This window comes from Carcharodon carcharias, chromosome 18 (genome assembly GCF_017639515.1).
Source record: "Carcharodon carcharias isolate sCarCar2 chromosome 18, sCarCar2.pri, whole genome shotgun sequence".
In the NCBI taxonomy this organism is placed as follows: Eukaryota; Metazoa; Chordata; class Chondrichthyes; order Lamniformes; family Lamnidae; genus Carcharodon; species Carcharodon carcharias.
Genome location: NC_054484.1, coordinates 62,867,591 through 62,894,688, shown reverse-complemented (window position 1 = coordinate 62,894,688; position 27,098 = coordinate 62,867,591). Strand labels below are relative to the sequence as shown.

Here is a 27,098-nt window from a genome sequence, read left to right as displayed (position 1 = left end):
TTGGAAATGCTGAATCTTAAGGCTATGCGTACGAGAAGCACTTTGAATTCAGGAGTGGATGTGAGGTATTATTGAAGTGGTGAGACTGCAAAAAATGGCTGTATCCATGGCTAAATCTATTTTGGAAGTAGAATATATAACTCTGGGTTACAAAAAGTATCCAAGAATAAGTTAACCGAGTTGGCGGGTACATTGCAATTGGGGTTACCTGTAGGGTCTAGGAAATCAGACATAATTGAACGGATAGCACAGCATTTCAAATTGGAAGTATTACCTGAGAGACAGAGTTCTCCAAGGGGTGGTTCAGTGGAATGGGCAAAGATTCAGTTACAAATGAAAACGATTGAATTGGAAGAAAAGGACAGAGACAGGGCATTCAAAAAGGAACAGGCAGGAAGGCAGGAGAGAGAAAGAAAACAGGCAAGGTAGTTAGAAATTGTTAAGATAGAGAAGGAGGAAAGAGAAAAAGGGAGGGAGAATTCCAATTGAAAATGTTGGCAGTTTAAAAAAAGATGCCAGGAGGTGAGGAAGGACTTGTCTCAAGAGTACAGCCCATTGGGGAAATGTTTAAGTTTTCACCTGCTCTTCCAAAGTTTGAGGAAAATATATTGAAGCATTCTTTATTTGATTTGAGAAGATAGCTAAACAAATGAAATAGCCACAGGAGAACTGGTTTTGTTACTATCTAAGTTGGTGGGTAGAGCACATGAGGTATATGTTTTGCTATTAGAGGAAATGTTGAATTATGATATGGTGAAAAATGCTATTTTGAGTGCATATGAGTTGATTTCTGAAGCACACAGGCAGAAATTTAGGAATATGAGTTGAGGAATTGAGTTTGAGTGAAACAAAGTAATTTTGACTGGTGGATATGGGCATTAAAATAAAGACAACATTTGCAGTTCTTAGAGAAGTAATTCATTTGGAAGAATTTAAACATTCAATCCCTTTGGTAGCAAGAGCTCATGTGGAGGAACAGAGGGTTGATTCTGTAAGACAATCAGCAGAGATAGCTGATGATTATGAGTTAGTGGAAGAACTAAACCTTTTTTTTTATCAATCCTTTCAAATTGGAAAAGCATAGAAAGTGGGAAGGTGAAAGGAAGGTGGATCAGGGAAGAGAAGGAGTAGCTGGAAATTCCCAATAAGTTTTTTCTCAGAATAAAAAGGAAGTTGCTGAGGGTAGAAGTGACATTCAAAAGCTGGGGTGTTTTCAGTGTAATAAAGTGGAGTGCACAAAGTTAGTGTGTTGGAAATTGCAGGGCAAATCTGTTGAAACTATTGGGGTGCAGAAAAGAACTGGAAGTAAAAGTGGGTTCTGAGATTCAGGCACAGGAGAAACCAATGGTTTGTGTACAAGTAAAACGGGGAAAATCAGTGGGAATGTGTTCACAGTTTACCCAAGAGAATTCCGAGGAGCAGGTTGTAGAAATGTTTAAAGATTTTGTGTGTGAAGGGAAAGTCTTACCATGTGTACAGGGTGGAGTAGGTAAAGATCTTAACTTTTTAAGAGACTTAGGGGCTAGTCAATCCTTAATGTTGTGGGATAGTGATATTTGTTGTTCAGATGGAATATTGCAGGAACAGGTGAAAGATGGGGTTCATAGAGATGCTAAACTTATTCTATTGTGGAAGGTAAATTTTAAAAAGTAAGTGGAAAACTGGCAAAGTGACTGTTGGAGTGGTGAAAAAAATGCCCACTGCAGGGGTTCAATTTATTCTGGGTAATGATATAGTTGCATCACAAATGTGGGTGACGCCTATGGTGATTGAGCAGCCTGTAGAAGTGTTTTCAACAAAGGTGTTACAGAAGCAGCATCCTGGATTGTTTCCAGATTGTATGATAACAAGATCACAAACACATGGGTTGAAACAAGAAAAACAAGGACAAGCAGCTCAAAGGCAGGAAGGAGGTATTGAAATCCAATTAGCAGGCACTGTGTTTGATAACCTTATTCAGAAAGACACAGGAGAGGACCATTCAGCTGAAGTGTTTAACTCAAGGCAGTTAATTAAGTTGCAGCCGAGAGATTTGCAATTAAAACAGTTATATCAGAAAGCTTACTTGGAAACAGAAGCAACATGCATACCAGAACGTTTTTACCTTAAGGGTGATATTTTAATGAGAAAATGGAGGCCAGGTCATGTTTCAGCAAATGAAAGCTGGAGGGAGGCTCATCAGATTGTTATCCCACTAGGGTACAGAAATGAAATGCTGATGATTGCTCATGAAGTTCCAGTGGAGGTACATTTAGGAATTAGAAAGACACAGGCAAAAGTACAGAAACATTTTATTGATCAAGATTGCATAGGGATGTAGTCAAATTCTGTAGAACATTGTACACGTCAGGTGATAGGAAAACCACAAGCCGGCACCTTTAGTCCCAATACTTGCAAGATATGGCTTAACTAAGGAAATATAATCAGTTCAGGGTTCAAATTTTATGTCACAGCTGTTTAAGGAAGTAATAAACAGTTTGGGGATAAAAAAACATTTCAGTCAACAGATTATCATCTGGAGTCACAAGGAGCTTGCATAGATGGCATCAAACTTTAAAAGCTATGATGAAGGCATACTGTCAGGATTATTCATGGGATTGGGATAGAGGAATTAGGATGCTCCTAATGCATCGACTAGTTTTAAGTGCTTTTGAACTAGTTTATAGTTGTGAGGTAAGGGGACCACTGAAATTGATTTATGAGAAATTGGTGGGTCAAAATGCAGAAGCTATTTTACTGGCTTATGTATCAAACTTCAGTTAGCTAGGGAACACTTAAAGATATCACAACATGAAAGTAATGGCAGATAAGAGAACAAAAGCTCACATTTTTATTGCTGGAGAGAATGTGCTAGTTCTGTTACCACTATTGTGTGACTCATTAAAGGCAAGGTTTAGTTGGCCTTACAGGATCAAAAAGAAATTGAGTGAAATAAATTATTTAATAAACATTCCAGATAGGAGAAAGAAGCAAGAGGGTGTGTCATGTAAATATGCTTAAAAAGTACTTTGACAGGGAAGAGGACCAAAAGGAGGTGTTAGTGGTGGTAGATAATGAGAAAGAGATAGAAATGCAGGACTCTGGGCTGAATTTTCCCAGAATAGCACTAAGTATGGTAGTGGGAGGGGAAAATGGAGTCCTACCTGCCAATGAAAATGGTGGGTTTTCACACCATATCTTCCTGAGCCTGCCTCTTTATATTCACTCCTACAAAATATGCCATTTCCATGGCAGGCAAGTTCTCATTCGCCCGCTCGCCATCACCCAGCTGTTGCATCACACTAGCCGCCATCTTTAAAAGGCAGCCGCTAGCAAAGCACTCATCGCATTTGCCCAGCACCGCTGCACGGGAAACATGGCCAGCAAGGGCAAAAAGACTGCAGTACCCCGCTTCAATGATAGGTCCCTCGAGTGACAGTGGAATGCCATGGAGGCCCTCTGGGATATGCTTTGCCCCTGCTCTGGCCGCAGGATGGATAGCAATGTCACCAAACCCAGCTTGGGAGGAGGTGGCAGCGGTGGTCAGCGTGAACGCCCTACAAAGGAGGACAGCCACCCAGTGCCACAAAAGGATGAATGACCTCCTCGATTCCACTAGGGTAAGTCACTCTTCATCACTCCCAACTCACACACTCATAAACCCAGCTCACATCCACAGGGCCTTCACTCGCTGCCAGTGCAAGGGGCATCACCATTCACTCTTTCTCACACACCGTCATTGTCATCATCCCATCCATGAGACCACGCACCACCCACACAGGCCAGGCATACTTATTGTCTGGCTCAGCAGGCGTCCTGACATCTCTATCCATACAGGATAAACTGGCTCACAACAGGAGGGAAAGATCACAGGCAGGTGGAGGGGTGCTGGAATTCACAGTTCTGACAGAATTTTAAAACAGAGCCATCCAGCTGGCCAGCAATGACCAGGACCTGTCCTGTGCTGATGGTGAGGTCGGCGCTGCCCTACCAAGTGATGATCCAGCAGTGCAACATCCATCAGACAACCATGCCATGAACGATGTGTCCTCTTTCACAGGCCACTGCCATGCACTAATTATCTCCCCTCGCTTTCACAGACACATCTGGGAAGCAGCCAACGGAGTCCACGACTCAGAGCCTCCAAGCAAGCTTCGAAGAAACCTCTGGAGAGGAATCTGGAAGCACCCTCCCTGAAGTTCCATCACAGCGCTAACCCATACCTTCTACCAATGCAGAGACACATTCCTCAGCAGGAGCTAGCTTTAGGGTAGCCTGGGGACCACAATTGGTGAGCACATCACACTTTCTAATCCACAGCAGGCACTGGCAGTGGATGCCCTCCATGTCCCCTTGGCGCCAAGCCCTGCAGTAACTGCCAGATGTGAGCTACCAGGTCCCTAGACATGCGCAGTCATCGGCAACACTGGTTCTCAGTCACCTGCAGGAATGGCAGGTGGCGTCTATAGACCCTAGGTGTCGCTAGGCACCGGTCAGCCACAGCTCGCTGTCGCTCCTGGGTAACGTGTGCAGGAGCCCCTGCTGCCCCTTCATGAGGTTGCTACTCCTGGCTTTGCACAGCCAGGTGCCTCAGTTGCTCTCTCCTCTATCTTCTCTGCTCTCTGTAGGCCATCAGGCATACAGCTAGGTCACCAGGATCCATGACCCTGATGTTGTCCTCATGCAGCATGAAAAAGAAAGAGACATGGCTGTCATGGCTGTACTTAGCACCTTTCCTGGCCCTGTGTGACCGCCTCTTAATGCTTCCAGGAGAGTGCTGGTCACCACTCAGATGGTCAAAGATGAGTGCACTGCATGGCTGCCCTGTCAACCTGCGACATGGAGGAGACTGGTCCAAACTGGGATGCTGAGATTGCAAGGGACTGTGAGTGCCTCCAGCAGTGACTGGTGCATGGCCAGCATTGGCGAGGAGATTGTATAACGTGTGCAGTCCAACTGCTCTGCAGTCCAATTAAGTGTTGGTGGACTCGAAATCTATGCCAGTGGGTGGGGGATAAGGTATGGAGCACTTGCTGGCCCTTTGGTGCCTCCCCGATGCTTGCATGGCGGGCAGGCTAGGATTCTGACCTCAATCATATCACTGTGGTAGCGCCTGATCTATCTTAGTTGTAGAAGCATGATCAGTGTGTATAGGTATCCCTAATAGGTGGCCACTTCCCTCACTTACCCTGTCCCCCTACCTGTGTGCGGGATGCAGTGCCAGGGCAGCACTTGAATCATCCCTTCCCCCTCAACAGTTGCCTCCGAGGCTGGCCAACACTTGCCCCAGACACCCCCCACCCCTCAGCTGTCGCCTGCAGCTAAAATTTTAGGCATCAGTTTCCCTTGCCCCTGGCACCCCTGAGACTTGTAAACAATAGGCAAGCCGTGGAGAACACTGCTGCTCACTCACCTCAGTTCCCCCGAAGTGCAGGCTGCCAAATTCACGTCGCCTGTGTGTTGTTGTGAAACACTTCAGTGTGCTTTCCAGCAGACGTGAACGGACAATATGGCGAGGTTCCAAAAGCCTGGTGGGATGGCCTTTTAATTATATTCTAATGTATTACAATTAACTCCTCGCCAACCGATGGCAAGAAACACAGCCTGCCGTTGACGGGTGGAACAGAAGATTGCGACCTGCCATCATGCCATCGTGAAGTGGGTCCAACCATAATTTCCACACATGCCACCTATCATGCCCGCCGCCAGCGGGCTCGGAAAATTCCACCCTCTGAAACTGATTTTCCTCTCATCAAATTGGATAATGAAGGGGTACTTGCAAACTTAAATGTTATATTGAGTTACCTTCCAGACAAGTGTCAAAGTGATTTGGAAAAGCCACTGCAGTCACACAAACCTATTTGTGGTAATAGGTTGGGGAGGACAGATTTAACTATACATGATATCTCTGTAGCAGTTTCACCTTTGATAAGGCAACATCTTTATATATAAAATCTGGCAAACTTATCACAACTACAGAAAGAAATTGATTTCATGCTGGCACCGAAACCGGATGGAACACAAAGGCTGTGTGTGGACTATCGAAAGGTGAATATGGTGACAAAAGCACATTCGTATCCTTTACCATGGTTGGAGGATTGTACTGAGAAAGTGGGACAATCAAAATTTATCACTAAGGTTGACTTGCTAAAAGTGTATTGGCATGTACCGTTATCAGAAAAAGCAAAGGAGATATCGGCTTTTGTGATGCCAAATGGACTATATTAGTTTAAAGTCATGCCATTTGGTATGAAGAATGTACCTGTGACATTTCAAAGACTGACAAACAAGTAATTGCAGATCTAAGCAATTATGCTGTTTATACTGATTACTTAATATTTTTCAGTCAGACATGGGATGAGCATTTATAGCATCTGAAAGAATTATTTACCCGATTACAGGAAGCTAATTTGGTAATGATTTGGCTAGAGGTGAATTTGCAAAATTGCAAGTTACGTGTTTAGGCCATACCATTGGACATGGTAAGGTGGCTCCAAGGGATGAGAAAGTCAAGGCTATCATAGATTTCCCAGTGGCCTACAACAAAATGAGAAGTTTTGAGGTTTCTGGGCATGAGTGGGTTTTACCAGAAATTTGTACCAAATTTTAGCAGTGTGGTTGCTCCATTGACTGAACTATTAAAAAAGAACAAGAAGTTTCAATGGACACTGGAGTGTCAGAAGGCATTTGATTGTTTGAAAACCGTATTAACTACAACATCAGTTTTGGCAGTATCCAATTACGCCAAGCAATTTAAGTTCATCTTTGTTGCAAGTGGTATAGGCATTGAGGCCATATTATTACAAGAAGATGACACTAGAATTGAAAAACCAATAGGATATTTTTCACAGAAGTTGAGTGCACACAGAGAAGATATTCAATAATTGAAAAGGAGATGCGTTTGGTGTTAGCATTGCAGCATTTTGACATCTATGTGGCAAACAATTAGTCAGAAATAATTGTTTATACAGACCACAATCCTTTAAAGTTTGGACAAATTTCGAGACAGAAATGGAAGGCTATTCAGGTGAAGTTTATTACTGCAACCATCTAATCTACAGATAATGCATGTTGCTGGACAAGAAAATATGATTGCAGATGCGTTATCAAGAGTTTGAAGCTTCAAGGGAAAATTGGACATTTTAAAACCTGGACACTGAACTGGAATGACTTTTGCTGACACTAAGGATTTGTCTATATATATTATTATGTTAATGCATGCATCTAATAGTGTAATAGTATAATAAGTATAGGAGATATTGTAAGATGGGTTATTAAAAATAAAGCCATCTTTTAAAATTATGACGGTTCATTTTTCGATAAGCAAGAGGATGTCATGAAGAGATTAATGTCTATAATGTTACTGAAAATTATTTTTTCAAAATAGAGTTTAGTAGTGTCTGTATATTTGTGTGTAATATTGTCTTAATTGGATTAAAGCCAGCTGGTCTAGAGACTTTGATGCACAGAAAGAAGTAGGTTTGAAATGGTAATTAGATAAACATGGGGAAGCTTGAAACATAGGTGTCAAGGGGGCAATTTGCATTTTTAAATAAACCATTCAAAAGAATGAGTAAAATCTTGCACCTAGCTAGAGGATGCCAAGCAATATGTTTTTTTTCAGCTTACTAATAAAATTGGTGAAATAAAAGGATGCTATTGTTAGAAGAAGTAAAACTAAAAGCCAAGTGATACAACAGAAAGTTTACATTCAAAGAGAAATATATGCATAATGGAGAAAGGAGATTGTATGTAAGGTAGAGGCATTTTAAGATCCAACAAGTATGAAAAGCCTCAAGCTGCTGTCTGCAAGGACCCAAAGCAGAAAGAAATTCATTTTCAATGCGACTGTCCAGGTTGTGCCTTGCCAGGTGTCTGTTTAAATCTATGAGATTTACTGTTGCCTTACTGGGGGTCTAACTGAGAGTCAAATTAGTTAGGAGATTTTTGTAGTTATTATAGTAGTAGTTTTGTAGATGTGTGTATGTGTTTATAATCTTTCTTGTATTAATAAATGTTAATTTAGTTTTACAAAAACCCTCTTGAGACTCGGTGGTCTTATTACAACTGAATTCAAAGCCTGCATCTCGAAACATACAAATTGCAAAGAGTGGGTTATGACAGTTGTTTCAAGTTTCCTTCTGGGATTTGAACAACTCAGCCTTTCCCATCAGCTATGTCATATTGGGAACTAAATGAAGGCTGATATCACTGGCTGAAGAAGTAATAACTAGCTAATTAGTAAGTAGTTTTACTAATTAGTAATTAACAGAGCACTCTTGTATATTAGGTTCAGAGAATGGCAGAGATAGTTAATTGTTTTTAAACAGTGGAATGCGAAATTTGTAATATTTGAATTTAAAAATGTGTGGAGAACGCACAATTGGGAAGGAATATTAAAGGGAAATATGTGCTAAACCCATTGCTCCAACTATAAGTAGAAAAGTCACCAAGCTTCTTTGGTTATGTATCTCAGAAAATGGCAGGTTAACAAGCACAAAGTGAAGTCATTAACAATAAGTTTTCAAAAAACCTTTGGATACAGGAATACAGCCAGTGCACTGTAAAGTGTTACAAAATCTCTCTTCAAAAAGAAATAATGGATAAGCCAGGACATCATAAGACAGTTATTCTTAACTTCATTGTGTATAAACATTTAAGTTGGAATTTCCTGTGGGGTGATAATTGGGAAGCTGCACCCAAAAATACACCAATCATAGGTCAGTTTTACTGATGTATTTTTACACCCAAGTTTCATGTCAACCTCACTGACATACACAGGAACGTAAAATGGGTGTAAACAGCAGAGTTTTAAATTTGAGGCTAGGAGACTAGGAGGCGGAGAGAAAATATAAATCAGCAAGCGATCATCAATCATCAGCAATCCCTTGTTTTGGGGATGATTCACAAGGGGGGAATAAGTTCAAAGTGAGGGGCAGGAGGTTTATGGGGGATGTGAGGAAAAACCTTTTTACCCAGAGGGTGATGACAATCTGGAATGCACTGCCTGGGAGGGTGGTGGAGGCGGGTTGCCTCACATCCTTTAAAACGTACCTGGATGAGCACTTGGCACATCATAACATTCAAGGATATGGGCCAAGTGCTGGTAAATGGGATTAGATAGGTAGGTCAGGTGTTTCTCAGTGTCGGTGCAGACACAATGGGCCAAAGGGCCTCTTCTGCACTGTGATTCTGTGATTCTTCTTAGCAGATGGCTGGGTTTAAGTGGGGTGTCAGTGGTGGCTGAGGGCATGCAGGTGGCTCATGAAACTCATCTTACAGACTCTCCCACCATGAGAATATCAGTTGTTGGTTAGTAAAGGTGGCGGCAGATTGTCAGTTTGAGCAGCTTTCCTCACTTTCTGACGCCTCAAGGTTCTCTCTCAGTGACTGCTCTTGTCGATTGGAGGGTTCGGACATCATTTCTGATGATTGATCACCAAGCGATTGGATGTCTGCTTCCCATATGTTGATATTAATAGGGAAGACCAGCATAGAGGCTTCGAGACTGTCTATGACTGGGCTTTCTGGCACAGTCCCAAATAGAGCACCTGTATGGGCAGCCCTGAATCGGGCATTCTGACAACATGTCCCATCCATCTCGGTTGATGTAAGATTATCATGGCTTCTATACTTGACATACCTGTGTTATGGATGACACTTGTGTTTGTGTGAGTTGGTAGAGGACTTTGGTCTTTCTGGTGTTCAGGGCAAGTCCTCTGCTCTTTAGATTTTGGTGAATACATCAACTATCCATTGTAGTTCTTCTTCAAAGCAAGTACCAACTTGTGCATCATCAGCATGTTGTAGTTCTTATCGAGAAGTGGTTGTTGTATTGGTTTTGGCCTTCAGCTAGTTGAGGTTGAAGGGTTTACCATTAGTGCAATAAGTTATTACCACACCTGGAGGAAGCCTGTCAGTGGTAAGTTGCCATTTTGCTGCTAGAAAGCTTGAAAATAATTGGTGCAATGAGACACCCCTGTTGACACCTGTTTTAAAAGGGAAGGGGTCTGTCCCCCATTTGTTCTTAAAATTGTGGGTTCTTCCTTGAACTTCAGTTTTGGCTGTCTAGTGGACAAGCAACTTTTCTGTGTAGTTTTGGCCTTGTTATCAGGTTTGAAATACATTTACAATCAATGAGTTTGCTTATTTCTCTATCGTTCTCATCAAACCAATCTTGGTGTCTTCCAGGTGTGAGTCCAGGATTTCTTGGCATGTATGAGCATGATGGACTTCAATGATTGTCAGTCATCCTGGATATTGTTTGATGGCAGGATCATTCATTCCTATAGATAGCTTGCTCTTAGAGTTTCTTGGGCTTAGTTGTTGTTTGACAGGCCAAACACCTTGAATTTCTTCTGTACTTGTTGTGGCTCTCTCTTTGTTTTAGGGGTTGCCTCAAGTGTTAATACCAAATACATTGGTGACCTGTCTAGCACTTGTCAGCTGTAACCATAGTACATAACATGTACATCCTTTTGATCCATCACATAGTCAATTAGGTGCCAGTGCTTCAATCTTGAATGTTGCCAGGATTTCTTGAAACCTTTTCCTTGGGTGAAAAAGGGTGTTAATGATCACAACATCATGTTGTACAATGTGCAGGAGACCTACACAGTTAGGATTGGACTTTTCTACTCCGTGCTTTCTAATGGTGGTTGACCAAAGGGAGTGGCGGTCCCCCACCCCATAAGGAAAAATACAGTAAAAACTGGGAAATAAGAATACTGATCCAAACTGGTCTTGTATACCTTCAAATGGAACACCAATAAAAACAGGGAAATAAGAGTACTGGTCTGAACTGTGTTTTCTTTCTGGGACCCTGGCGTTGAAATCTCTGAGAAATATTATTTGTGATGGTACAGCTGCCAGAATTGCACCTAGGTTGGGATTGAAGGTTTCTTTCACTTGGCCTTCAGAGTCCAAGATAGGTGCTTAAGCACTTATTAGGGTGACAGACTGATTGCCTTTGAGCTCATGATTCAGTGTCAGAAGACACTTATTAATTCCAACAGGGGATTGTAGAGTCTCTTCATAAGTTTGCTTTTGTTGGCAAAGCTGACACAGTGAATTCTGTTCTTCTTATGCTTTCATTTTGCAGGAGAAAGTACAGTCACCTTCATGTTCTTTGATTTGTCCCTCATCTGCTTCATGAGTCTTGCTAAGAGCTGCTATGTCATTGGAGCTCATGGGCTACTATGACTGTTTGTTTTCTGGGTCATTCCGAGTTATCCATTAATGACCTCATACTTGAAGATCTGATCTTGATTTTGTGAGTTTTGTTCATCAATGGGTGATCCTGTTGGATGTGGCTATCCAGAAGGTTTTGGAGCGAGGGTACCATTTCTAGACCCTTCCCATTGTGGGATGAGCAGAGATAATCCTGCAGAGGGCTGCCCAGTCACAACTACAAACACCTGAAGAGCTTGGCCTAAATAGCCAAGTGGTTATGGTACCGGGTTTGTAACCCCAAGGTCAAGAATTCAAATCTCACAATGGCAAACTATGAAACAGATGGAAACGGGTTTGTACTCAAAAGAGTTACAAATACCTGCACTATCTTTCTGTCTCAATTAAGTGTGAAGCAGTTAATTGGTAACTGCTACCTGTGTGTCAGATTGTGACTAGAAGCTCCCGAAGATCACAATTCTGTCCTCGTTGTCAATTGCTGATTGTCAAAGGTCTTGAGAAAAGTTTCCATCTGTAGAAGGGACTGTGCATGGTGGCTTTTAAAGTAGGAAGCCCATTGCAAAACAGGCCCCACACCATCTTGACAGAGAATTGCATGGTTTCAATGATCAGGTGAGCCACCAGACCCTGGTGTTTTTTTTTTAATTCTTTCATGGGATGTGGGCATCTTACCCATTCATAATTACCCTTGAGAGGGTGGTGGTGAGCCATCTTCTTGAACTGCTGAAATCCATCTGGCAAAGGCAGCCCACTCACAATGCTGTTAGGAAGGGAGCGCCAGGATTTTAACCCAATAACAATGAAGGAACAGCGATATTGTTCCAAATCAGGGTGGTGTGTAGCTTTGAGGGAAACTTACAGTGGTGGTGTTCTCATGCGTTTGCTGCCCTTGTTCTTTTTAGGTGCAAGAAATCGTGGTTTTGGAAAATGCTGTCATGGAGCCTTGGTGAGTTGCTGTAGTGCATCTTGTAGATGGTACATACTGCTGCTACTGTGGTTCAGTGGTGGAGGGAGTGCATGTCCATGGTGGAGGGAGTGCATGTCATTGGTGGAGGGAGTGCATGTCTAAAGTGGTGGATGGGGTGTCAATCAAACCGGTTGCTTTGTTCTGGATAGTGTCGATTTTCTTGAGTGTTGTTGGAGCTGCACTCATCCAGGCAAGTGGAGATTATTCCATCACACTCCTGACTTGTGTCTTGTAGATAGTGGACTGACTTTGGGGAACTGGGAAATGATACTTTTCACAGAATTCCCAGCCTCTGAACTGTTCTTGTAGCCATAGTGTTTATATGGTGGTCTAGTCCAATTTCTATCCAGGATGTTGATTTGTGAGGGTTCATCAATGTTAATGTAGTGGAATGTTAAGGGAGATAGTTAGATTCTCTCTTGCTTGAGATGGTCATTAGCATCAGACATGTGCCAGGCAATGTTATTTGCCACTTATCAGGCCGAGGCTGGATATTGTCCAGGTCTTGCTGCATATGGACCTGGGTTGCTTCAGTATCTGAGGAGTTGCAAATGATACTGAATATTGTGCAATCATCAGCATACATCCCTAGTTCTGACCTTACTATGGACGAAAGGTCATTGATGAAGCAGTTGAAAATGGTTGAGCCTGGGACACTACCTTAAAGATGTCCTGGGACTGAGCTGACTGGCTAAAACAAATAGAACCATGCTAGGCATGGCTCCAACCAGTGGATTCTCAGTGATTTCAATTGTGCCAAAAGTCCTTGATACCACACTCAGTCAACTGCTGCCTTGATATCAAGGGCAGTCACTCTCACCTCACTTCTCGAATTCAGCACTTTGGTCTATGTTTGGACCAAGACTGTAATGAGGTCAGGAGCTGAGTGGCTCTGGTGAAACCCAAACTGAGCATCAGTGAACAGGTTATTGCTGAGTAAGTGCCGCTTGATAGCACTGTTGATGAACCTTCCACCACTCTGCTGCTAATCGAGAGTATTCTGAAAGATGGTAATTTACTGCATTGGATTTGTCCTGCTGTTTGTGCACAGGACATATATGGCCGATTTTCCACATTGCCGTGTAGATGTCAGTGTTGTAACTGTACTGGAACAGCTTGGCTATGGGTGCAGCTAGTTCTGGAGAACAAGTTTTCAACACTACTAATAGGATGTTGTCAGAGCCCATGGCCTTTGCAGTATTCAGTACCTTCATATCACGTGGAGTGAATCAAATTGGCTGAAGACTGACATCTGTGACATTGGGGACTTCAGGAGGCAGCCAAGATGGGTCATCCACTCGTCCACCTTCACAACCATCAGCTGATCCACCATTGAAGGATTTTATTGCCACAGCTCTTAGTGAATGGTGAACCTTGATTGTCATGTCACAGGGTGCTGTTTAAAGTTTTATGGGAGTTTTGAATGTTGTAATGGCACTCTACGTCCCCCTAAACACCCTGTCACTGTGGTGCGCAACTGATTATTTGTCCGGGGAACTCCTACTTATTTTGCGGCTAGCCTCTGTATCTGCATGAATCAGGCCCTGGTGGTAGTGTTGGGTTAATTGGAGCATGATTCTGGTGGTGCTAGGGAGAGATTGTAGCCTGGTTGGGGGTTTTGTGGGGAATAGAAATGTCTAGGGGAAGGCTGTTGGTGGGGGGGGGATCCATTAGTGGAGGTTACTCAGGCAGACCTGTCGATCTACAGGGTAAATGTGAAGACATTTAGCTCCTGAATCCTTGGCTGGAAGAATTTACCAGCTTCCTCAACACTCAGGAAACCCAGCTGGCAGCAGTTAAATTCCAAATGCTGCAAGAAAATGAGGGTTCAGCCTGATTATCATATTTAAAGTTTGAACACACATCTTTGGATCAGGTTGGTCATTGACTGACCTTCCTGCCTCAGTTAAAGCCGTTAATGGATGAGTTGGAGGTGAGTTTGGGTCATGAAATTGATATCTGACTCTTTAAACCCGTCTAACCCCAACTATGCCCGCTGTTTTCAGTTAAAATTCAGCCCTTTGTGACAGACCAAGAGTGAGTTCATAAGGAATACTGATTGCTGTTCATATTTATAAAAATGAGAATGAGTAAAATTTTTAACTAACCTAGGAAATGATATACTCAAATAAATGATCACTTGATGATTATAATCTGCATAATTCAACAATATCCAATACAACGAACAATTAATGTATAACGTCAATAAAATATTTGTGAAAACTAATACATGACAAGATAATTTGATTTAATTCATAATATTAGATTCTATAATTTCAATTTACAAGTTTGCTTGATTGCCTTTTTACTTACAATTTTTTTTTGTCAATTGGTGCAATTACTAAGGTATCGAATGGAAGCTATTTAAAGCTTCCCTGCAAAAATACCTTGTTACTTCTGATTAAATTAGTTCTATTTTTAAAAATGTGACATATGTAGTTCAACAATGTGCTAAATCATTTGACACCTGTTTAATCACAACACTCTTTCTCCTTTTGGAAGACAAGAAGAATGAAAGGAAGAAAGTTTGTGAACAACTTACAGTTAACAGTGATGTGGACTTCTTTCTCATCAGCCGAGGAAACCTCATTGGCAGCTTTGCACTGGTAGCTGCCTGCTTGGTACCTACTGATCATGAAGATTTCCAGGTATTCCTCTTCCTCTTCAATCTCCCTGGCTAAGATAGAAGTTAAAGAAGGTACAGTTTTAAAAAATTAATACTGCATATTCATTCATTCTCTTTCATGAAACTGAACAAAACTGCAGACGAAGTGGATCATAATTAACATTTGTTGAGTTATTTATATGTGAGAACCAAATTTGACTGCAGAGATATTTTGCGCGAGTGAACTTAATATAAAAGAAACCGTTAGATTTCGACCATCAGCATCAATAAGTAGGACAAGCTCACCTTAAAAATATCTAAGATTGGACAGGACAAAATTGAAATACTATTAGTGACTAGACTACATTTACCACACATTTACCAGTTAGAATCATTATAAGGTTCGCATTCAATGACTACAGCGAAACACAACTACAAGAATAACTTGTGTAATACTCCTCGCCTATAGAGTAGGAACTTGGAGAGGATGGAAAGTGTCAAGAAGATAAGGAGTTGCAAGACAATAGAAGGAATTGACATGACATTTGAGGTATTTGGGTGAAATTGAGGATCTTGGAGTCCAGCAAGAACTGGAGCAATGGATAAATTGGCTTTGGCAAGGTTGGGGACATGAACGCTAGTATTATTTTAGGAATGTTAATGGAATTGAGACCAGAGTTGTGGAGCTGTTTGTGAGAAGCATAGAGATTTGCTTCAGTTTCTGATGTTGAGCTGGAGGAAGTTATGGATCACTCTGAAAGCCAATCTCATCTGGAAGATGTTATCAAGAAACAGGAGGGAAATAATGGTGGAAGGGGATGAGGATGGGGCTGTTCCTTACACCACAATGACTGTACCAGCATGAAAAGAGAAGTGATTTGAAAGAATATAGTACTAAAACAACAAATTAGATAGAGCCAGGAGAGAGCAATGCCACATGGAGACACTTTGGAGAGAAATGTTCATGGATGATAATCCTTTCAAAGTCATGTATAGATGTGAAAATGTGAGTGATATTTAACATAGAACAACAGAATTAATTTTCATTATTACTTTATTATACAGGATTCCAGTATTGCAACTTTCTTTGAGTGCAACTTAAAAACACGACAACAAAAGTAAAACCTTGGATAAGAAAATGCAATTCAGTGTAATGAAAAGCATCCCTTCTGGCATCTTAACTGTCCAAACCTACATTTTCCATGGCCCTGATGTTGTGATGACAGGTGAAAACATTGTCTCTAGCAGGCCTATTGGCAGTGTACCTCAAGCTTATCTTCACAAATACCTAAATGTTAGGTCTATTGATATCATTACTCATATCCTTCATGCCATTTAAACCCAAAAAGGGTTTGACGCCATTTGCAAGAGTACAACAGCTGCATACACAAAATCTAGTATAAGATGTGAATAATTCAAAGATATATATGTTGTGAAATCTGATTTCAAGATTTGAAGACTGTTATCTGCCATTTTAACATTTGTCTTACACACAGAGGCTTCATTAGGAAATGCATGAGGAAGTTGAAAATATTCCTTTCACAGTACTTTAAAATTTTACAAATCAAAAGGTGGGGAGAAAAAACAAGCAATGAAAATTCATACTTGATATTTGCTGGGACAATGCAACAACAGTTATTAGCTCAGCTCTGTAGCCTTGACCTAAAGTCACTTTCTTCCTTCGAGAATAGATTTCATTTTCAGAATATGTTTTTGTACAAAGAACACAAATTTCAGCAACAGTTCCCTTTCCTTTCTTTGCTTGTGGCTAAAATGGAAACATTGACCAACTTACCAAATATTTTCTGCCGTCTGCTACTAAAACAAATTAAAGGGGTTGACTTCTGCCATTATCTGAAAACAAAAATATTGGGCCTTAACCTCCAAGCGCCTCAGCATCGGATTTGGGAGGTACCCCAAAGATACGCTGGGGAATCCCTCTGGGAAGTTGCCCAGATGTGCACATTACCTCAGGACAATTGCTTTGTGCTGGGAACCATCCGAAAATGTGGTTTAAATCACAAACTTCGAATGGTTCCACCAGGGTTATACCAATAGTTACCCAGAAAGTTAGAAGAATTAAAACCTCTTCTAACTTCTGGGTAACTATTGTAAAGACCCAGACCAATCCCCCCTGGGATTTCCCCAACAGCCCCGATCCCCCAGGGGACTCCACCATTCCTGACTAACCACCACCCCACCACGGTATTCCCCACCTGCTGACGCCCCCATAAGATTCCCCTCACCCGCAAAGGACTCCTCACCCGACACCAACCCACTTCACGGGCTCGACTCTTACTCCCTCCATCTGATAACCTCACAATGTCTGACCCACGGCCCCCAAAATGCCAGCCCCCCAGCCCCTGAATGTCAGACCATCTCTCCCTCTCCCGATGTCCGACCCCCCCCCACCGACTTTCAGAGCCCCCCCCCCACCGTCTCCCGATGTCCGATCCCCAAGCCCTCTGAATGTCAGAACCCCCCCAACCTCTCCCAATGTCCAACAACCCCTGCCACCTAGTCTCCCCATTATCCGACCCTCCCACCCCCTCTATATGTGCTATCGCTCCTGATCTGAACCCCCCAACCCTCCCCATGTCTGTCCCCCCACCAGATGTCCGACATCCCACCCCCACCCCTATTCCCAACACCCCCCCGAACGTCTGGCCCACATCACTCCCTCCCGATGTCCGACCCCCACAGTTCCCCGCAATGTCTGACCCTCCCCAACCCCCATGAATTTCCAACCCACTGCAACCCCTCCCGATGTATGACACCCCCACCCACACCACCCCCAGATGTCCAACCCTCTCTCCCTATCCTCACCCAACCTCCGAACACCCCCACCCTCCAAAACCTTTTTTCTTACCTTAGGTACTTGCCTTCTCCCTGGCCTATCAATTTCAATTGGACCTTTAAACTCACCTGCTTAACGGCAGCTATTGCTGTAAAAAAGTGGGGTGTATCCTCCTTCAACTCAATGGTATTGGACTTCGACACTGGACTTTGGAGACATCTGCACTGCCTGGATCTCACCCAGTGTGAGTTGGAAGTTCAGGTGAGGCAGGCATGGAAGGAATTTGGTGTAGGTAAGTGGGCAATCCGACACTGATTGTCACTCTGGGGAAGTTACAGCCCATTATTTGGGAAAATATAATATGAGAAAGTGCACTGCAAAATATCTTTTGCACTTGGTATCTTGAGAGCTTCAATGCATTATGTCAATACCTTTAGGATCTCAACAGTATGTGTAATTATAATAGTTATTATATATTATGCATGGTGTGTTACCCTCAGCCCTCTCTTCCATGGTTGAAAATATTAATATTGACAGAGTAGAATTGGAAATGGAACAGGGCTCATCATTTATGGTTTGTACATTTACTAGAACAAAATAAGAATGAAAAGGCAGGTGAATCATTTACTATTTAGAAGCTGGGCTGTTTTTATATTGTGGTCTAATTTCAATTAGAGAATACCCAAGTAACTACACCTATGCACGTAACTACTTAATATAGCTGTATAAAGAGTGCATTAAAATTTATGAAATTAGTCAAATTCATGTTGCTCGAGATGTGGCAAAAGACTCATACTGACCCTAGTATTCAAATCCCACTCCAACTGATATCCCACTCCAACTGATGTGGTTTAATAGTGCCCTAATTTGTGGATGATAAGTAAATCCAATGAACCCACTTCTAGTATTATGAAGAGGATAATAAATTTGTCAGCATGTATCAGAGGACAGGAACTCAGAAGCGGGATTTCACTTTGTGTGCAATGTGATTCGATCTTTGCTGGAAATTGGTTTGGAGTTGTTTGCAGATTTTGCAGTGGTTACCATTTCAACAAAGTGTTGTTAGCCTGGCGACAATAAATCCAGTCATAAGCCATGTTTGATAATAATAAGCTGTATTAAACTAACTGATTTGATCTTCCATTGATAGCAAATGATATGTAAATAACATAACCTGGTTTCCAGTCTCCGATTACCTCGAGAGTGCACTCGGACCCAAAAGTTTAATACAAGCCCAGTTCCAGACTCTCCACGCAGTTGTGTGGTACCTGACCTCATGAATGCTCCGCCTTAAAGAGGAATCGGGTTCTCTTCTTATACTATAATACACTAATATACTATAAACCTTGGCCTGTGCTTCCATAAGAAGCAGAAATAACATAATTTGCATGCTTACCTGAGGCTGAATTTTTAGGTCTTTGCCCAATTTTTTCAGCCACCCATTTAACAAGCTTTGTTTGCGATACAGTAAGTGTCTAAGCCCAGGTCTTTGCTGCCTACCACTGGTTGGTATGTGGTGTCTTGGCAACTAGTCTCTTATGCGATTATGGGCTTTTTTCTTGACCTGGGTATTTCCACTCTATTGTGTTTCCAAATTGCTTGTTGTTTACATAGAGGGACAAGATTAAAATGTATTTTTCTCCCATATTTGCTCTTTTATTAAATATGTTAACAGAAAGAAATGTTGGGAGACCATGCTAAAACATTCTAGCAGGATGTATTTTTAAATATACAAAGAAAATTTCTTTCCTTTTTATAAATAAGGATGCTCAGAGGCCAAGCTATTTGAAGTCAGTGTCATCAGAAGATCAAGGTAGTGCCACATAACGTAGAACCTGGAGGTACTTTGATTTATGTCACAGGACCCAAAAGTACACAGAGTTTACATATCTGAGCCTCTCCAAATATATTTATCTAACAGTGAGCAGGATTTTAAATGATGGAAGCTGGCTTGTGGACAGTGGTCTTAGAGAATCAACCAAAATTAGTGTCAATATAAAAGCATCCACACATCCTATGTGAAGAAATGCTAAGATTTTTCAGCATCCTAGCCAGCATCTCTACCTTTAAAGTCAGATTAATTGGTCCATCATCTCACTGTGGTACATGGGACATTGCTGGCGCAAAATGGCTGATGTGAATGACTACATGATAGTAATTATTGTACTTCAAAGTAATTCATTGTGTGAAGTGCTTTGAGCCATAATAAGAGAGTGTACAAGCATTATTAATTCAAATAGGCAATCTTAGTGATGTCACAAACCATGACAGCAAAGCTTAAACATTTTACGAATGCCAAGCTAATCAGGGCAGTTAAATATTGCCTTAAACTTACTGTCTCACATTTGTTTTGGTTCATATTGGCTTGGATTTTGCAGTGGTAATGATGGTGAAACTGTCAGTGCTCGCCATCATTGCAGCTCAGAAACTGACAACAATTTCTAGACTCCGCATGCGCAGACAATAATGGCAGTAATTCTATGCTCCCCATGGGAAATCATATATATTTATAGCATTGAAGGAAGTCATTCGGCCCACTGTGTCTGCACCAGCTGACAAATAGCAATACAGCCTAATCTCAGGGTGCTTTATTAAAGTCCCTGCAGACAACAATCAATTAGGAATCAGTGAGCTTGAGAACTTGCCCTTTTACACTGTTAGTATGGTTTATTCACAGCAAGACCACCTCAGGTTGGTCTAAAATGCCTGCTGATTAATAGAACTCCTTGCTAAAGTAGGCTAAACCCTACCTCATGGATCCTAATCATAGTTTATGGTTCTTCAGCACCAATTCCACCTACACCACCAACCTTAGGGTCAAGATAATTTCCCCTTATAGGCATTCAGTTAATTCACATGATTTTGCTGTTCATTTTTATTCTATCCGGGACCTTTACTGAACTTTTTTTGGAGTGATTTTGATTTTCACTGGATTTCAATTCATTCATTTCTATTCAATTGCAAGTCACTTTTCATCTAATAATCCCATTACACATTACCACTCTGTACAGAATACTCATCCTACCTGCGGTTGCTTACTTCCTTACCTAAAGACTTTGACATACTTCTGCACACAACAGTGTTAACTTGTACTCGGGTGCGATACTCTGCATTCTGAAGTGATCTTTCAGTCATCATTTGACATCTGATAGCAATCAAGTGAAATCACTTACCTGAAATGAATTCATACAGCACTTAAACCACATCAATTGTGAACATTTGTTTGCCTGTGAGCACTGAGCTGACATCATTGGTGTTCAGTCAACATGGAATGAAGTTTAATCAGCCATCAGCTAGCAACATCTATACTCGTAGTAAAGGCTTAAAGCAATCCAGCAAGTTTAGGGAGCTTGTGTAAGTGCTCAGAGATAGAAATTTTAGAAATTTAACTAAGTCCCTGCAATTGTTTAAGTGCGCACATACTTGGAAATTTAACTAAGTCACTGTCGTGTGGTTTAAGTGCATGTACAAGGAATTATTATTATGGGCCTGCCTCTAGTGAACATGTCCATCTCCCAATTTCCGGTGTCATGGAACATATTTCCAGCGTTTTCTGTTTTTATATTTTCTGTTTTAATATTTCCAGGGGGAAGCGGGGTTGGGGGGTTTGAGGCGGGTATGGGAGATGGAGAGAGATTTGGGGTGAAACAGAATGAGAGACAGTGAGAGAGGGAGAGGGAGAGAAAAATTGTCATTGCTGCATTCCAGCAAGTCAAACATTCCTGGCACAATAAGCAACTGGAACTCTTAGTACACTTAAATAACTCCATGTAATAAAAGCATAGCAAGCTGAGTCCCAATTTGGGCCCAGTAATGATTCCCTAGATTTTGGAGAATCCATCAGCGGAGAAAATTAGATATGAGTGGCATCCTAATATTCAGTAGAAAGGAGCTGTCAAGTGGTAGTTCTCCTGAATAATGCACACATCACTTAGGTGATGCATCCATTGACAGCAGTTTGGTTTTACACGTAATACCTTTGTTAGCCTGCATGTAAGTGCAGATATAATAGTCAGAAGGTGATCTTAACTGATAGTGCTGTTGCTCTGTGCAGAATGCTTGCAGGTGTCCTTCCAGCAAATGGACAGTTCAACAACTGCCTCAATGGTGATTCAGACCCTATGGAGACCCAATCCTCAAACATTGCTATGTAGATTTGTTGGGGTCTGTAGGTAGTGGTGATGGCATAATGGTGGTATTCATGCTAATTTCCTGACAGGCCTTCTTTCACCTTCTACCACTTTAAACATTACAAACTGTGACTGGGGCACCATGATTACTGAAAATCTGCCTTGGACAAAAATGAATCATCGTTTTCAGAGCTACCTTCTCCATTTCAAAGCAAATTGAATCCTTAGATTGGGCAGGGTCATTGGATGGGACATTACCAAAAACCCAGAAAATACAGAGTTACGTGTTGGTAAGAATTAATAATGCATAACCAACCCTTAACAGATTCTATGTGAGTGTACCAAATGCCAGTAGGAAAGGCTAACCAAAAAATTGTGCTGTACACATTCAAAACAGACATACTGCAAAGTATCAGAGAGATACTTTTCTGGTTCCCTGCTCATATTTTTGATACCTGAGTGAGTATTCTTTCATGTCAGATAATCCAGCTTCATACCCCTACAGAAGGGAATCTCATTTTCTGAGTGTGACCTCCCAGGATTTACACTCACAGGGCAGAATTTTGCCCTTGGCTACAGGCTCAGCGGGGGCGGTCGCGAAGCTGACCACCTCCCGTGATTGGCACCACACCATAATTTCACGCTGACAGGCCAATTAAGGCCCACCCAGCGTGGAATGCGAGTCGCAGCATGCAATGCTACCTGTGCGGGCTGGGGGAGGAGGGTGAGTGGGCCAAGCGTGAACTTCGCGGATGCGCGCTTCATAAACTCCCTGAGACACAGGCTTGCCTCAGGGAGACGAAGCACTGTTGAAAAAAAAATAAAGAAAATAAAAATATAAAACATGTCCCCTCATGTGACTGCCACATGAGCAGGCACATGTTTTTAATTTAAGTGTAAAATTTTTATTTGATTTTTATTTGCTTTAGGAAACTTCATCCCGCCTTTGGATGAGGTTTCCTAAGAAGTGCAAAGGCTGCTTGGCCTTTTTGCCTGCCTGCCAACCATTAGTTTGGATGGGCAGTGTAACTTTGAATTTAATTATCTTTTCAATGGCTTTATCAGGCCTTTTCATTGTTGGTGGGCTCGCTGCCGACTCTGGCGCGCGCCCGCTGAATGAAATATCATGGGACTGTGCAATAACATCGGGACGTTCGCTTGACATCATCGCGCTTCATTTTACACTCGACTGGGTCAGGCGTGCACCTGTCCGGAAAGCGTAATATTCTGCCCATAGAGTTAAATTTTGGGAATTAGCACTCCCAGCATGGAGCTCTGTGCAATGAGATGCACATTGGGAATTCAGATGCAGAAGTCATTTCATCATCCTTGATTTTTTTACCCAGCATTGAATTTGTAAAGTCAACCTACAGCTACCTCAGCTGAGACTTTTTCCTTGAACTATGATGATTTGTGGTGGACAGGTAAGCAATTTGATGGAAGGAAAATCTCCTGTTTATGATTCAAGGCTAATCGCAAAACACAGATTTTACTTCAATCTACAACTGCAAATAACACAATATTACTTATTCTTGATCTAGAAGTGTTAGCCTCAGTAACATAATCATTGATATCTGAAATCAGAAATGTTAGTGCAAACTGAGTGAAAATTCAGGGAATTTCACAATCGTTTTGTACATCTACCAGGATGTCTTTGGCTGCTGTCCAGGGTAGCAATGAACATTGGTAAATTATGCATGGACTTATTTCTTGGTTAAAATCCCAGCCTTCCAATGTGTTAAGGAACAAACTAATGCTAGTCACATGACTAAGTACTGAGCGAACAATTTGAGTAACTCATCCTTCGGCTAATACCACCTGATATATCTGCTGGCCATTTACTGAGAATTAATGAAAATGTGTGAATTCTATTTCTCAGTGCTGCTTCAACACTCCCATACACAAGATCACAGATGGGTTTGGTTGAAGAAGGCTCTTCAATCCACTTGATCTCATCTTTTCAAGATGAACAATTTTTAATATCTTCACATTGCAACATCTGTTTTTTTATCTTAAATGATTTGTGGGTTCAACCAATTTTTATGTCAACATTTTCTAGCTGTTGTTTAAATAATTTAGATTTTACTACTCTTGAACAGCATCTTTAGATTAATATATTTTTATCTTGGACTCCATTATCCAAACTGGAAATTAGGCTTGAATTTTACCTTTGGCAGGTGTGCCCGATTGGTGGGCCTGGTAGTGGTCGGGAAACAGATCGCTGACCACAATCGGCCCCCGGCTGTGATTTCACGGTGGCTGGCCAATTAACGACCAGCCAGCATGAAATGCATGCTGAAAGCTCAGTGCTTCTGGGGTAGGGGTGGGAATAGGGCAGGTGGTGACATCACTGTGGGCTGAATTTCATGTCCCGCTGGCAGGCACAAGCCCAACCTGATTGGACGTAAAATTGTGCAGGAAGACGTCAGGCGAGTGTCGCGACATCAACGCGCACCTGCGTGACATATTGCTCAGTGGGTGGCGTGCAAAAGTCAGAAGCTCGCCCGCTGACAATTGAGAGAGCAATTAAGCCCATCAGTGGCGCAACTGTCTCTGATTTTTCGTGGCCCGTCCAGCCTTGTGGTTGGCGGACAGGTGAATTGGCCAGGCGGACTTTGTATTTTTCATCAAAACTTATCCAAGGGCGGGATGAAAGTTTCATTATGAAATAAAATAAAAATAAGTATCTGTGGGCAGCATTTTTATCAGCTATATTTTCAGGTGATTGATTGTGATACATGGATGTTTTATTTCAGATTCTACGACCTTTATTTTATGATTTTCAGGACTGCAGCACCCTAAGGCAGCTGTCTACCTCTGGGGAGACTCCTCACAGTGCTCATCTGTGCCCGCAGTAATGTCATTGCTCGCCCTCTTCCGCCTCCACCCCAGCAGCACCGAGATTTTCAGCCCATGTTTCACGCTGGCAGGCCGTTAATTGGTCAGCCACCGTGAAATCACAGTTGGGGGCCAATTGTGGTCAATTTCCCAACCAATCCTGGGCCCGCTGATCAGGTGCACCCTCCAAAGGTAAAATTCAGGCCAGCAGGCACCCGCCTGTCTGCCCACGAGGTCTAAAATTAAGGCTTAGTTTCTAGTAATTTGGATTATTTTTAGTGTTTTTTTTTAAAGGTTTGGCACTATCATGTAGCAGGAATACCTGATAAACATACTAAGCAAAGGCTGACATTATTAAAAAGAACTGCACTATCAATTTTGAAGGAAAGAGCAGCCACATCATAAGCACGTGCACCAAATAACTTTGACTCTATCATATTCTATCATAGTTTAATGAGGTGCTGAAAAGGGAAGAAATGTCATTTATGTCCGAACTGAAATAGTGAGGTCATTAAAATACAATAATGATGGATATAACATCGTTCAATACAAAGATTGTCTGTGACATCTTTTGATGATCTGCTTCTATTACTGCTTGTTTGTCCCTACAACCACACCAACCCCCTCCACTTCTCTCCTCCAACCCAAACACCCCCCCCCAAACACACCTTAAACCAGCTTATATTTCACCCCTTTCTTGGATTCACTCAAGTTCTGTCGAAGGGTCATGAGGACTCGAAACGTCAACTCTTTTCTTCTCCGCCGATGCTGCCAGACCTGCTGAGTTTTTCCAGGTAATTCTGTTTTTGTTTTAGATTTCCAGCATCCACAGTTTTTTTGTTTTTAAGCACTTTACGTTATTTGGTTTCCTAGCGACAGATCTTAAACCAGAAGTTGTACTTTAGTGTGAACCTGAGCTGTGAACCTTTCTAAAAAGATGTAATTATGGAATTGCTGAACATCATGTGATCATATTGGCCCCGAGAAGCAGCTGCTAAATGCGCCCTTCACCACCCCATCCCCTTCAATGAATGCAACAGCATTTCACCCTAAATATCAAATGATATTCCTTGTCACATATGTTTGATATAATACATTGGATTAATAAATGTTTCATCGACCTCTATCTTTACAGAATTCTATCATGCAGTATTCATCTATGTAAAATTAAATAAACAATTTTTTGTGATAAAGTTGGAGAAAACATTTGCATGTGCTGATAGTTGATAAGGCCATTGAGTGTTCACAAGGTTAATGCAGAAATGTCAAGGAAAAGCATGATTTCCAAAGAGCGTTGGGGAAAATAAATCGGGATCTAAAGTGATTGCAATTTCTTAACTACTGAGTGTTAACCATCTTGTTATACACATTTTCTCTGTATATTGGAATTGTATATGTGGCCTGGGCATTAAGGTGTTCACTTTGTGCCTTCTGGTAGGGGCATACTTCAAATGCTTGTTGATAAAATCACGGTGAGATGATATGGAAGTGGGAAAATGAGCTGCTTGATTTTTACTTCCGATTTCAATGTAGGATGGGGACAGCGAGGTGGGTGTAATTAAAACGGACTCTTGTAACCCCCAAGATCAAGAGTTCAAATCTCACAATGGCAAACTATGAAACAATGTAACTACATCTAAATAGGAACAGATGGAAACGTGTTTGTACTCAAAAGAGTTACAAAAAGTTTCTCCACTCTTGAAGGGTGTTTAGACAATGGGGTTTGACATCATAATTTATTGCTGACATAGAGTTCATTTTTATAAAAAGGAATCAACTTAGAGTTGTTTGAAAAAGAGGAATATTGAAAAGCATGAGGGTGGGGGGGTTGGTATAGGGATTGAACTTGTTGAGTTATGGATAAATATACCTGTGCAGACTTCTACAGTAGTGTATTCTATAATTCTGGCAAGAAACTCAATTACAGAAAAAGAGAGCAATGTGAAAAATGTTTCCAAAACATTGAAAAATAAATTTTAAAAATGGCATATGCCCGATTGAAAGAAAGTATAATCAGTACAAAGCAAATGATATTATAATAAATTATCTAGCCACCATTAATAAAACACAAAATTGTCCCTTTCTAAAGCAATCAGAAAAAGAGTTCTACTTTAAGTTCACATTTGTCAATGCAGTTATCCAGAAAATGCATATTAAATATTCTTTTCGTGGTGTTTAAACTATCTTTTTGTAACTAATATCACAAAAAGAAAATTCAGGACAGAATTTTGCCCATGTCAGGCAGGCTCGGTGGGGGCAGCCATGGCCGGACTGTGATTGTGAATTAAGGCCCACCCAGTGTGAAACGCAATGGCAGTGCTCAGCACTGCCTGTGCAGGTGGGGAGGAGGGCGAGTGGGGAACTTCGCACATGCACGCGAGTGAATGCTTGAAAATCTCCCTGAGGTGCACAGCTATCTGAGGGAGATGAAGAGTTCTAAAAATTAGAAATAAAGATTTTAAAAATGTTATAAAACATGTCCCCTCATTTGACTCTGTCACATGAGTAGGGACCAGTTATTAATGAAATTTTTAAAATTTTATTTTATTTTTATTTGATGTTGGAGACCTCATCCCGTCCGTGGATGAGGTT

The 27,098-nt window shown here is 41.6% G+C and overlaps 1 protein-coding gene across 1 annotated transcript in view; it reads right to left on the bottom strand.

Moving 5' to 3' along the window:
- The window catches only part of LOC121290458 (limbic system associated membrane protein), a 911,106-nt gene that overhangs the window by 150,586 nt on the left and 733,422 nt on the right, over nt 1–27,098 (bottom strand). The window contains exon 4 of the mRNA XM_041210895.1: nt 14,679–14,813. Coding sequence (XP_041066829.1) covers nt 14,679–14,813 — 135 coding nt within the window. The remainder of the gene's footprint in view (nt 1–14,678; nt 14,814–27,098) is intronic.